This window comes from Meleagris gallopavo, chromosome 1 (genome assembly GCF_000146605.3).
Source record: "Meleagris gallopavo isolate NT-WF06-2002-E0010 breed Aviagen turkey brand Nicholas breeding stock chromosome 1, Turkey_5.1, whole genome shotgun sequence".
NCBI lineage: Eukaryota > Metazoa > Chordata > Aves > Galliformes > Phasianidae > Meleagris > Meleagris gallopavo.
The window spans coordinates 78,941,162-78,954,648 of NC_015011.2; the positions used below are offsets into that span (position 1 = coordinate 78,941,162).

General features: G+C 45.6%; 1 protein-coding gene across 1 annotated transcript in view; it reads left to right on the forward strand.

Moving 5' to 3' along the window:
* The first annotated feature begins 550 nt into the window (after positions 1–550).
* The window catches only part of IGSF11 (immunoglobulin superfamily member 11), a 55,454-nt gene continuing 42,517 nt past the window's right edge, over positions 551–13,487 (forward strand). The window contains exon 1 of the mRNA XM_019618735.2: positions 551–1,008. Coding sequence (XP_019474280.1) covers positions 963–1,008 — 46 coding nt within the window. The 5' untranslated portion in view covers positions 551–962. The remainder of the gene's footprint in view (positions 1,009–13,487) is intronic.

Below are 13,487 nucleotides of genomic sequence, written 5' to 3' on the forward strand. Positions count from 1 at the left end.
AATTCAGACTGCTCTCTAGGAACAACAGAAACCAAAACAAGTGGAGGGGAAGACTTTCAAAGTTAAAAATTAGCCTGAAGGCCCCAAGGCACGGAGATGAGAGACGATTAAACTTGCACAGGTTCACATATGTTCTTAGCTATGAGAAAGGTATTGCAGAGAATTCAAATACATTATTAATACTGCCTGCTCCTTATGTGGAGGACTTTTCAGCTCTGTGTCTCAAACCAGGCAAAAATCGTTAGCTCCATTTTATAGAAACTTGTTCTTGGAAGCTAACATACTGGCAATATATGATGTTCTTGCATGTTTGCCCAAGAAGACTGTGACAGGTGATATTTGCCTGCAAGACATTTCCCGGCCTGGGTTCTGGGCACAAGGCATGGGGCTGTAGGAGCAGGTCTGACCCACAGAATCACAGAATCACAGAATGGCCAGGGTTGGAAGGGACCTCAAGGATCATGTATCTCCAACCTCCCTGCCACAGGCAGGGCTACCAACCTCCACATTTAATACTAGACCAGGCTGCCCAGGGCCCCATCCAATCTGGCCTTGAACACCTCCAGGGACCCAGCCCTGTGGCACTTCCCATGCCAAAGGATGTGCCACATGGAGCTGAAGGATGTCTGGCATGCTCTCAGGCTTCAGAGCCGGCACTCAAACAATCGCTGTAATTACCGTCCCAAAAGCTTTTAATCCCCTGGTTAAATAAAACGAACAAATGATAGTAGGAGCAGGAATCTGCAGGCGGCTTGAGGACAGCCGTGTCACCAGCAGTGAGACATGCAGGCAAACAAACACATGAATGAACCAACACGCGTTTCCTGCCACAGACACCTAATCTTACTAATGACAAAATTAGCCTGCAGCTTTGATCAGATCCCACCCAAACCCCCCTGCTCAACTCCAGCCTCGCTGTCACAGAGGCAGGCAAGTCAGAAGGAGTTCAAAGAGTAACAGTGATGAGGATGCTGGAGGGAGCTGAGGTACGAGGGAAGATTAAAGCGGGTAAGTATGTTTATCATAGGTAATTGATGATTAAAAGGGGAAACCTAGCTGTCTTGCTGTAATTTGAAGGGTGTGAACTTCAGGAAGAGCTGCTCAGAAGGGTAGCAGGAGGTGTGTAACTGGGAGTGATGTGATAAAGATCAGGGAGAGAAATGTAGGTGGAATACCAATAAAAGCTTCTAATAGATGCAATTTTTAGTCAGGCTTGTGAGTGATCACAGTAAGAATGTCATTGTTTGTGGCGCTTATATACAGGCAGGGAAATGTTGGAGGAGAGACGCTGACAGAAGCAAATCATAGAATTATAGAATACCCCGAGTTGGAAGGGACCCGTAAGGATCACTGAGTCCAGCTTCTGGCTCCATGCACCACCAAAGAAAATCCAAATGCTATCTCTGAGAGTGGTGTCCAAACACTCCTTGAAGTTGGGCATCTCGGGGGTGCCCAGTGCCCTGGGCAGCCTGTTCCATGCCCATTGCCCTCTGGTGACGAATCTTTCCCTGTTACCCCATCTGAACATCCCCTGAAATTATTCTGCACAGCCAGGGACTGCCTGAGGCCCCACTGCATCTTTTTATATAAAGAAACAAAGAGCACCTGTACTTTTTGTGGCGTTCAGTTGCAAATGCATTGCAAGGGTTGCACTTTCCAGTAACATTTTACCTGAAACTGTTAAAACTGCCTGCTCTCAAGCTCTGTGGGGGCCTGGGGCTTCAGGTCCCTTTGGTAAAATCTGGGGAGGAACATTTGGTACTGAGTAAAAATGTATCTCCCTACCCCATAAGTGTGTCTGTCTGCAGCTGGGGCTGCTCCTTGTGTACAGTCAATCACCTCTATACACATACACCCCCATGATGCCTGCATATTTGCCAGAGGGTTTGCAAAGGTGTTTTTTGTTTTTTTTTTGTTTTTTTTTTCTCTGCCTAGAATAGGTTCCTACTGCAAGAATCTCACCTCATTAATCTCTGAAACATAATGCATTTACCAAGTTCACAACCGCTTGTGTGAATCTATCTATAACACACATAAATTCCTCACCTCATACCTCATCTTTTCTCCTGCTCCTTTCTCTCCCTGACCCACATGACACCCCATGAACCTACTGCTGGTTTGTGCAGCGGTGTCCTGAGGCCATGGACAAAGCAGCAGCGTGTTGAGCACTGTCCCTGCTCCTACCTGAGGAGGTTGCTCCCCCATCCCCATCATCCTAACACAGAGTGACTCCACTAAGGTGCCCCTGCGGTACCAGCCTGATGTAAATTGGAGACCTTTAGGGCTGAAGATCTGCCTCCAGTGTTGGTTTTTAGCTTGCCCTGTTTAATTCTCTGCTGTGGGACTGTTTACAAACATTGTTGCAGGTTTTATTTCTGAAGCAGACTGCGCTGTAATTAAGAGGCCTCAAAATGAATTCAGCCTAGCACTAACAAGATATATAATAAAGTGAGCTTCTAACGGGGCTGATGGAAGAGCTGCACTGCTCTGGGATGCTTCAGCATTGACACAGACATTATACCTGACAGAATAATAGCAAGTTTCTTTGAGCTGTTTCATTCTCCTTCTCTGCAAGGGGCTGACAGCTGCTGGCACCTCAGAAGTTACCACTGAAGGGCTGTGTCATGTCTTTCCAGGGAGGTAACAGCACCGACAAAACCTTAGAAGCTTTTGTCCTCAAAAATTTCTTGGCATTTCTGAGAAGAAAAACCAAGAACCAGTGACTACATAGAATAGTGCAATCTAGTGATTGAACACACTGCCGCCAATTGCAGAAAGCAGAAATTCAGGGTCTGTACTGGAATGCTGACTCAGGCATCCAAATTTTGAGATCTGGTAGCCTGAGAAAACAAAAAGATCTTTCTCTCAAGTAGAGTTGCGGTGATGTTTGGTGACTTGCAGCAAGCTTAAGGGGCTGAGGAGGCTCCATCTCTGCACAGAGAGTATCTTCTGGTGCAATTTGGTTTTGGCTATCTTCAGGACATGCAATTGAGTGGAATTGAGGACTAGTGTAAAGCATCTTGCTTATCAGCCATGGTCACCACATTTCTATGAGACAACCAGGTGGCTGTCTAAAGGGCAAAGGATCCTAGCACCCCACAAAATTATAAACCGCTTTTCCAGGGTGGAATGGACGATCTTTCAGGTCTATTTCAATCTAGGCCATTCTGTGGTTATATGATCATAGAATGATCCCAGACCCACAAGGCCTTACAGGACAATGGCGAGAGCTGGCTTGCTGGCAGGCTGTGGTGGTGGGAGGAGGGTTGTGTTGTGGGGTTGTTCTGTTGCATGAGAGTTGTGTCACGGTGCGATTGTGTGAGTAGCTGTTCATCTCTCAACACTTCAGATGGTCTTGACAGCCGTGGAAACAGTACAGGTGGGCTTATCTGAGAGGAAGTGACAATGAGGAAATGGAAATGTCTAGGTACATGCCATCAAGTGAAGCCTCATCATAATATGTCCCCAGGCCAAATCAGAATTACTTTAGTGCAATATTATATTGTTTTTTTCCCCTCTGTTTTGCTCTCAGGGGAGAGCTGCTGCAGGTCTTGATTGGTATGGCTGGATATGTAGAATGTCATGTGGCACGGTTGAAAGAGATGCTGGCCAAGGAAATATTAGCCTGCACAGAACAGCGAGCTTTAATGTGCATTTCCAGGATGACAAAGCTTTGGTGTTTTGTAGTAGGCATGTTTTAGAGTTTTCTTCATTTTTCTAAAGAAACCCTAGCTCTTTTATGCTGGTCATCCATAAAGATTGCTATGGAAGAAGTATTTTTCCCTAGATTAGATGAGATGTTTTGGGGGTTCTTTTTGTAGGGCATAGGGCTGACTTTGGTCTTTCACCTCAAGACAACTACACTGTTGAAGAGGCTGGACCATGATTAAATATCTCCTCCCTTCTCCCTGCAGCTTATTGCTTATTCATTTCTGGCTCTCTGTACCAGCTATTCAGTGATTACTGAACAATGGTAGCACATGGGTGTAAAGAAAAGCACATAGTAGTGAGCTAGGAGGCCAGCATGGACGTTTTATCGATGCAGTGGCTGAAAGCCTTCTGAACTGTATGTGCTGGGGCTCCCTGACTCTGATGCTCCTCCTTGATCAAGTAGTGCTGCAGCCTGCCCATCTCATGCGCACACCTGCCTCAATGCCCTACTCCTCACCTGATCCTCCCTTCACGTTGTGACTGGGAACCGATTTTTGTGTACGCTGGGGCTGTGACCACCAAACTTGTTTCATTATTTTGCTTTATTTTTTTCCTCTGTATCGTGATCAACATAAATCTTGGAGATTGAAAGTTGGTTGTGATTGTTTATCATTTGATGAGCTTGGGATTTGTCTTTGGTATGTACTATTAGAGAAAACGTTGTCATCCAAACCCAGGCAGCCTTCAGCTGGAGTTAAATTACAGCACTGCCGAAGAGCGACAGATTTGGGAGAGAAAATAATAACAGGTGGGCAGATTATTAAAATACAATGCAGACAGTACCTGGAGGGTAAATATAATCAGCTTGAAGACGGCAATGAAATCTACGGATTGTTCTGAAAGCGAAGAAGGCTGGTATACATGTCTTCACAGTGAGGACCCCTGGTTACACAGCTGGAGAGCCAATACCTTCATTTTAGTAACTTGTTTTCCACTGTGCAGGCAGGCATGTTTGTACTTGACAACTCATAAGCAGCTGTATGCATCTTATTTCTCAGTTCTTTGCAGCAGGCTTCCTACGTCATTCCCAAAACCAGAAGCATCTAGCTGCAAATGGAACTGATTTGAGAGACATTGCAGAGAGCAGCTAAAAGCCAGTCACGGGTCAAGCAATGTCAATGATGGCCAGCCCTGACCTCAGAGGAACAGTCTCATGGTTCTCCTTTGGGTACAGGTGACATTGTCATCCTTGTTCTGCTCACACATGCTTTGTTCTCAAGCTGGTGCACAGGCTCCATCTCCCTGTGCCAGCCTCCTGCCCCATGCATCATGCAAGCTTTCTGCTCTGTCTGTCCTGCATGCTTTTGGATTTGTTCAACCATATGTTTACTTCAGAGGTCTGTCTGGGGAAGACATATTCACGCCAATAAAACTGATAAACAGCCAGAGAGCGAGATACAGTTTTAGTAACTGGCATAACAGTGTATTTGCTGACCTTGCAGCGGGAGGGGAAAGGGAAAGGCCGGTGAATTAATTATGGTGCTGGAGCAGTGTTGCAGAGAGCCTGGCTTACCTTGAAAGTAGTTCAGTTCCTTGGTTTCAGATAGATGTCCAACTGTCTTACACCTGAGGAGATAACTAATGCACGAAGCTGAGAATCAGGGCTGATCGAGGCACAGGGCTGTGGCTGATATAAGCTGGTGTGAGACTTCCTCACCAAAAGGAAGACGTTTGAACACAATTTGAATGCAAGTGTTCTGCTTAGGGACATGTTCTGCATCAGATCTTATCTGTGATGTATGGCTGATGACCTGGCTGCATATCACACTAAATTGCAGAGGAATGTGAAAATAAAATACAATTATGACTATACAGCTTGAGGACAAAGCTATTATGATGATAGTGCAGAGCCATCAGTAACTGTATGATGAGAAAATGCAAAAATCTTTCTGTCATGTGGTGAAGTCCAGTCCTTACATAATAATGGGACCTTATGTGCAGTACGTATTGTAAGGCTGTGTTCTTAGCAATATTTTAAAGCTGGATTTATAGCAATATAATGTATAATTAGACATGAAATCAAATGCACACAAGCCTCTGAATTCCTGACTTTTTAAGAAAGTATCCCGAATGGTAAACATTTCAAACAATTTTTGGGTCTTGCCAAAGTCTCCTCCAAGAGTCTCCCCAAAGCCTGACTTGCTGATTTTGCTCTTCAGTAAAATGAATGCAAGATACTGAGCAAGTATTGGCTTGCTGCTACTCCACCCAGTCAGACCCATGGAGGCTGGGGGATTAAGATAGGAAACATGTCATCACCTGTGCTGGAATTCAGTCATGACGTTGTGTTTATCTTATGAAAAAATGGCCACAGGTTCTCTAATGGCTAGCAATGGTCTTAGTCCTCAGCTTTGAAAGCCTGGGTCTCCTGTGGAAGCGGCTGCAGTCTCATCTTGGCTCAGAAGAGGTAACAACCTGATTTATTTTTTCCAATGAAGATCTTCTTGCTTTGTTGTAGGCTTTTGCCTGCCCAAGTTCAGGCAGAGCAGAGCCAGCAAGAAGTCTGGCCACATCAGAGCTGTTAGTGAAGGGTGGCTGCATGTTCTTTGTGTTTACAGAGATGATTGCTTCTGACATCCTTTTTGGTGTCTCTCTGTTTGGGGAGGGCTGAAGGGAGATACAGAGCCAAAGAAAAGAAGACCAAGAAGAGGTTAGACTGAAGAAACTGCATAAGCTTGGAGGTGGGATTATTCTTGCAGTCGTCACTTAAGAGCTTTGGGGCAAAAAGCAGAGGATTTCAGTCTCGGCACCTGTCCGTCTCCCAATGAGATGCCCCTTCAGGAACATGTAATTCCCTGGCATGGTCTGACCTCAAGCCTTCAGTCCATGGGGACCTGCTCTCTGCCTCAGTAAGTGCCCTGGACACAGAGCGGGTTGCAGCCTTCCACTGCTGTGCCACCAGCGCACCGTGGGCCCAAGAGGAAGATGAGCTAACAGTTCTTGTTCATGCGGCTGTCTTACTTTACTACCTGTGTAGATTCATACGCAGGGTTGCCTGAGGAAAGATGAAAAATTAATGGGGACATTTTCACCCGACCTGGCTCACATGCCATTTTAATCCTGCTGCCAACATGATGGGTGTTTCTGCCTTAGAAGAAGTGCCTGAGTGAAATTCAAATCGTTTGACAAGGAGCAAAAACCGCCACTGATGGGGCCTGGGGCAAGAAATCAGTTTATAAACACCACACTGTGAGGAAGGTCTGCACACAGATCTTGTTTCTGAGATGGGTCACACCGAGGTCTGAGCAGCTCTGAAGTGTGGGCTGCCTTCAGCAGACAGCTGTCAGTACTACACTGGGGGACAAGGGAGTGGTGGTGAGGAACGGGTATAATGTAGTTGGGAAGTCTGTATTGTTCCAGGTGCTTTGCACTTGGTCTATGCACAGATCTGTACCTGAGTACTGGGAGGTGTTATTTGTGTGTAGATCTTCTGTTGGTCCCTTTGGTTGAAACTTAGCACCTGAGTGTTTAAACAGCAGGTAGCACGCTGTTGTCAAGAGAGGTATAATGAAAGTGAGTGCTGCTGGGTTCTGAGACAGAAATGTGAACAACTAAATGTGAGCACTAAACCTGGGATGAAACACGTAATTATTTGCTTCTGATGAGAAGCAGCAGGCTGCACAAGTGCAAGACAGCTAAAGGAAGAATTGGGAAATGAAACTGAAGGTTTGCTCAGGATGCGTGGTTCAGGTTATACTACCAGCTCTCAGGGATCTCCAGCTAAAGCTATGGGGTGAACAGGCAGGGAGGGTACCCCAAGGCTGGACATGAGGGGGGACCCTGCATAACCCTCCAGCAGTCCCTTCTTCATCAAACTCATTCTTTGTAAGCCGGGCGAAAGAATTCATCCTCTTTCCAGAGAGATCAAGCCTGAAATGTAAAAATAGTCCGATTTGAACCGGAGCTTAAACCTAAAGTGATTACATGACTTCTATTAAAGCAAAAAAAGCCACCAACCAAACAACAAACAAACCACCCTGTTTGTTTCCCTCCCGCTGTTACATAACTCACAAATCAGATGAATGGGCAGCCCTCGCAGCAATCACCAGAGCAAGGCACCTGTGCAGCTTGCATCAAGCAGGATTTCACTGCAAAAATCCTTGTGTAAATCAGTACCTGCCGAAGTCCTGCTGCAGAGATTTGCCATAGGACAGAGAGTGAAGCTTACTCATCCCTAATGATGGTTTTCCCGTGTCAAAGCAGTTGAGAGATGGCTGCATTGGGGGGATTGTGCCCTGGGGGATTGCCCATGTGCCTTTGTCCTCTTTGCAGGTCATCAGTCAGCATCTCAGCTGCAACTTGCTGCCGAGTCTTATGCACATTTTGGGAGCCACTGAGGATGAGGAATGTGATCTTTCAGCTTTTTGATACATGGCTTGAGGGCTTTGAATTTTTCCTGGTCTGAAATCCTGCTGGAAAGCTGCTTTGCATGAGGCCATCATGCAGTGGCAAATCAGAGTGCAAATCTCCAAAACCAGCATCCTCCTGGCTATGGTCTGGGAGCACAATGGGTCCCTAGCCCTTTCACGTTATGTGACAGCCTAAGAGAGGCAGCAACAAACTACTGAGGAGTTTGCTCTGCTCTGCTCTTCCCCTCCTTATCTCCCCTCAAATCAACTCTCTTTCCCTTTCTTCCCCTCCCACTGAGCCATTACCTCATCCAGCTCTCCTCTCTTGCAATACTTAGCCATCCTTGTAGTCTTAGCTGCTGCCAAGCTCACTGAATTTCAGCAATATGAACTAATACCAGCTTCATTTAGTTGTTTTCCTTTCAAGTGTACCTCAAAGCCTGCACTAGATGCTCAGGGAGACAGTGGGGGGATCCTGACGGGGCAAGCAGGCTTGCTCATCCAGAGAGGGGTGGTCTAAACCCCAAAACATAACTGCTGCCAAAGCTAACTCTGTAATAACTAGCAATAATATCCCGCAAACGTGTGAATACCCAAACACTTAATGTATTGCTGAACTGTAAAGAACACTGTTGTCTCACACTCAGCTGCTACAGCCCCTGTTTCATAGGCACTTTGTGAAGTCATTACATGGAGGGAGCTGAATTAAAAGTGGGTTCTATGTAAAAGCAGCTTATATAGATCCTGCAGCCCTGAGCATGTGACTTATGTTGCATTCAATTTGCTAAAATCTTGTACACAAGTAGTGACAGGGCCACTGGCTCCGTCAGCACAGCAGCATGTGCATCCCACCAGTGTCTGGATGGTTCTTCTAAACCCTAAGACTCCAGACCCTAAGACTTGAAGCAGTCCCTAAGTCTCAAAGATTTAAGTTTCAAAGCAGGCTGGGGAGGGGGAGAGAAAGCTGCCTGGTGAAATAGAGACATAATCCTGCTTCCAGTGAAGTTGTTTATGGAAAGGGGAGTATTTGTCCAAATTAATGCAGTCCCAGCAAATCAAGGGATTCACTCTAGGCACTAAAATTTCTTGTTCTCAGGATATTTAATGAATTCTGCATTATCGATCCTGACCTCTGTAGGTACTGATTTCTCTAGACAGCTTGATTGCTCCAGCAGCCTTGTATTGATTGCATTTATTGCCACATTAGCAAAGATTTTCTTTTCTTGAACAGCCCTTCCCATAGATATACCTTATTTTACAGAATTATGTCTCAGAGATGCACTGCCCAGGCAGCACCCTGGTTGTGCTGCTCCAGGTTTCAGCAGGCTTTTTTTCCCCCACTATATTTGTGTGCTTCTCCCGTTACCCTGTGTTTCTTAATAACTCTATTACACATGTGAAAGTGCTTTCTGTTATATTAAATCTGCACTAGTCACTGAATAGTGGAGCAGCTCCAGTGCTCTGCTGAGTCTGGTACATTGAACATGTTATGAATAGAATTACCTCCTTATAACTTTATAGCTCTTTATTGCTTTTGTTGTTCTCCTGGTGTTTTCTTTATGTGCCTCGCATACTGTGCTACCATTCTGCCTGTGCTGTGTGTCTTGCTGGCCACGGTGCTGCACTGTATTGTGAGAAACGTATGGAGCAGCCATGTATTTCTTTTTGTATGAAGGTCCGTGTATTTTTATCTCCCCTTGGCTGCCAAATTCCATGTCTTTATTTGGCTTGACGTCTTTGCCCCTGTGCAAGGGTCCTCTGCCTGTACCTGGCTATATCCAGCCCTTCAGCATGCATGCCAAGATTCTTGTGAGGCTGGTGGCCACCCCCTCCTTTTCCACCTGTTATCAAGATTTGGGGACAGGGTGGGGAGGACTCTGGCAGCAGTTGTGCCCTGCAGTCTTGAGTGTCTCCTGTGTTACTGACCCACAGCCTCTGCCTGGTTGGGTAGGGTTACTGAAGACACACTGGGATGAGAACAGTGGGGGGAGAATATCTATTCTGAGGGACCGTGTTTGGTTTCTGCTCCAAGCCCACAGCATGCCAGAGACACTTGGATATCACTGTGGGGGCAGGAGCTGCAAGATGGGAGACCAAGGATTGCCAAGGGACCTGTTTTCAGCACACTTTATAAGCTTCCGATTTGGAAGTAGAGACAAGAACCTTTATGACCTCATGCACTCATGTGATGGTGCCCAGCTTTCTATGTTCCTTTCAGCCAGTACCACCCAGGTCCTTCTTATGTCTCTTGTAACCTTTGGAAAAACCCTTCATTTTCTCTTCAACATTTTTATCAACAATATGGACAGTAGGATTGAGTGTACCCTCAGCATGTTTGCTGATGACGCCAAGCTGAGTGATACAGGTGGTACAACAGAAGGAAGGGATGCCATCCAGAGGGACCTGGACACACTTGAAAATTGGGGCCATGTGAACGTAATGAGATTCAACAAGGCCAAGTGCAAGGTGTTGCATTTTGGTCAAGGCAATCCCAGATATGAGAACGGTCTGGGAGAAGAATTCATTCAGAACAGCCTTGTAGAAAAGGACTTGGGGGTCCTGATGGACAAAAAGCTTGACATGAGCCAGTAGTGTGTGCTTGCAGTCCAGAAGGCCAGTGGTGAGGGGTGACGAGCATGGCGAGGGATGGGATTTTCCCCCTCTGCTCTGCCTGTGTTACACCCATCTGGAATACTGTCCTGGTGTCCCCAGCACAAGAAAGATGTGGAGCTGTTGGAACGGGCCCAGAGGTGGGCCATGAGGATGATCAGAGGGCTGGAGCACCTCTCCTATGAAGAAAGGTTGAGGGAACTGGGCTTGTTTAGCTTGGAGGAGGCTGCAGGGAGATCTCATTTCTGCCTTCCAGTATTTGAAGAAAGCCTATAAACAGGAGGACCAACTTTTTACATGGTATGACAGTGATAGGACAGGGGGGAATGGTTTTGAACTAAAAGAGATAGATTTAGATTAGATGGTAGCAAGAATTTTTTAACTCAGAGGGTGGTGAGGCCCAGAAATAGGCTGCCCAGAGAAGCTGTGGATGCCTCATCTCTGGAGGCAATCAAGGCCAGGCTGGATGGGGCCCTGGGCAGCTTGGTTTGGTGGGTGGCAGTCCTGCCCATGGCAGTGGAGCTGGAACTGAATGACCTTTAAGTTCCTTTCCAACCTAAGCCTTCCTATGATAGTATAGTTCTCCTCTCCTTTGCTTTGATCAGGCGAGAAGTTGCCTAGGAAGTATGTGGCTTTGGGATTGGTGTGAAGTGATGGACTGCCTGGAAGGAGAACCAGGCAGTTCTCTGGTGAGCAGATTGTCACATCACTGATTTACTCATCTCTTCAATGTCACAAAGCCTACAGGAACCTAAATCCTGGAGGTGTCTCTGTTAAATTTTCTGACCGGCACATTCAAAAGCTGTGTGGGTGACAAACTACTGATGTACACCCACATGAACTCACGATGCGCTCACAATAAATGACATAAGTGTTGTATACACAGACAGTAATCATATCTTTTTGGCATAAAAGCAAGTCCACCTCTCTAATTTTTACCAATCAAGTTTGGTCATTTTGCCTTCTTCATAATCTGTGAAAAATCTCCTGATCTCTTCTGAGCTTCACTGTGGTGGATATTTACTGGGTAATAATTGTACTTGAAGTTCTGGGTCCAGGCAATGTAGTCCTCTGGAGAAGACCCTAGGCATCGTGTCTGTATGCATCAAGACCTAAGGGTCCAGTCAAAGCCTGTTTACCAGGCATGTACACTCTGAAGTCCATGGCACGGTATCTATGCCTGTTTGTCTTTGTTGCCCACTTGGCTTGGCATGTGAAATTCCTGTTTGTGAGGGATGTAGGGGAAACAGGAAAAACATAGCACTATTTCATGAATAAAAGGGTATTTACAAAACAACAGCGTTTGTTACAGCTGCTTGCAGACTTCATACCAGACAGCGATGCCAGCATTCCTGAGAATCAGCAGGCAGAAAGAGTATTCACAGGCACAGCCAGATAATGAATGTTTTCACTGATGGTAATTCTTATGGACAAGCATTCGGGTGAAATATTACTTAAGGTATGAAATCAGCGGTCCTTTGTAAGAATTCCAGAGTTGCTAGGGAAGGGAAGTTAAGTAATTTCCTACCTTTCATTATGTGATGCTTAATAAAGCACAGAGGAATCATATTCTCTCAGTTAGATCATTTTTGCATATATTGCTGCAATAACCCAAACCAGTCTGCTGTCTTGCAGCTATTGCTGATTGTGCTGCTTCAGCTGATAGATTCTGCTTTTCTTGTAGTTTCCTCTGCGATCTACCCAAGTTTCATATTATTTTCCTCCAGATTTGCACCAATGACTCTATGCTTTTACCTTCACTAGAGCTCTTTTTCTTTAGGGTATTCCTCTGGTGTCCCCCTGTTCCCCCAGACTTCTGCCCTTAGTTTTAAAACCTTCTTACTTCAGTCCTTCCTTCCTACTTGTACTCTTTTTTGCTTCACCCTGCCCCCCCATCTCTGCACCCAAACATAATTTATCATAGCCTCAACCATCTGTTGGACCATAGTCACCTCTCTTTACAGTTCCTTCCGTTCATGGTGGGTTTTCTTTTCAGTTTTGATAGAGCTGCTTCCTTGCTTCTTTTTTTTTTTTCTTCTTTTTTCCCTCAGCTCTGTGCTACAGCTTACACCAACTTGTTGTGCCCCATTTCAGATGGTTTAGGACCGCCATGGAACTGTCTTTTACTCTTAACATTACCAAAGACAATGGCTCCCTGGGGTCTCCAAGTAGTGCAAATACATATGTAAAATTCATCACCCAGCTAGGCACATTCTTGATGTCCAATCCTAGCAATTTCCTTGCTCTTAATGCACAGGTTTTTAAAATGATGTGTTTGAGAAAGATATTGTAGTCACATAGCAACCAGAACTGGCTTTTGAAAGCAAAAATCTTGGGTTTGTTTTGTAATTTTGCTTTCTAGAACCTTAAAATTAACATGTGTGTGCTCAGGATGTTGATGAAGTGTTTATAGGGATGGAGAGCAAAGATGCTCTGTTGGCTGTTGTTCACTTACGCACACGTGCTCTCCCCAGCTAGCGATGGGACAGTGTATTTTCTCATCCTCTTCTTTCGCACCTGATTTCCAGGTGAGCTGTTGAACTCCCCTTAAGGTCAGTGGGAACTTTGATGCTCAAAAACCTGAAAAATCTGTTCTGTGCTCCGATGCATCACCGACTGTCAGAAGTTCCACTGCCCTTAGTCCCCAGCCAGAGCTTCCAGCCTCATCCCTGGCAAATTCTGCAATGCAGCTCCGAGTGATCAATGCAAAACTCTTTGGCATGTGAAAACCAAAAGCGTGGGGCCAGCAAAAAATAAATTGAATTGCAAAAGAAAAGAGCACAGGCAATTCTCCTGATTGCATGATTCAGCTTCACA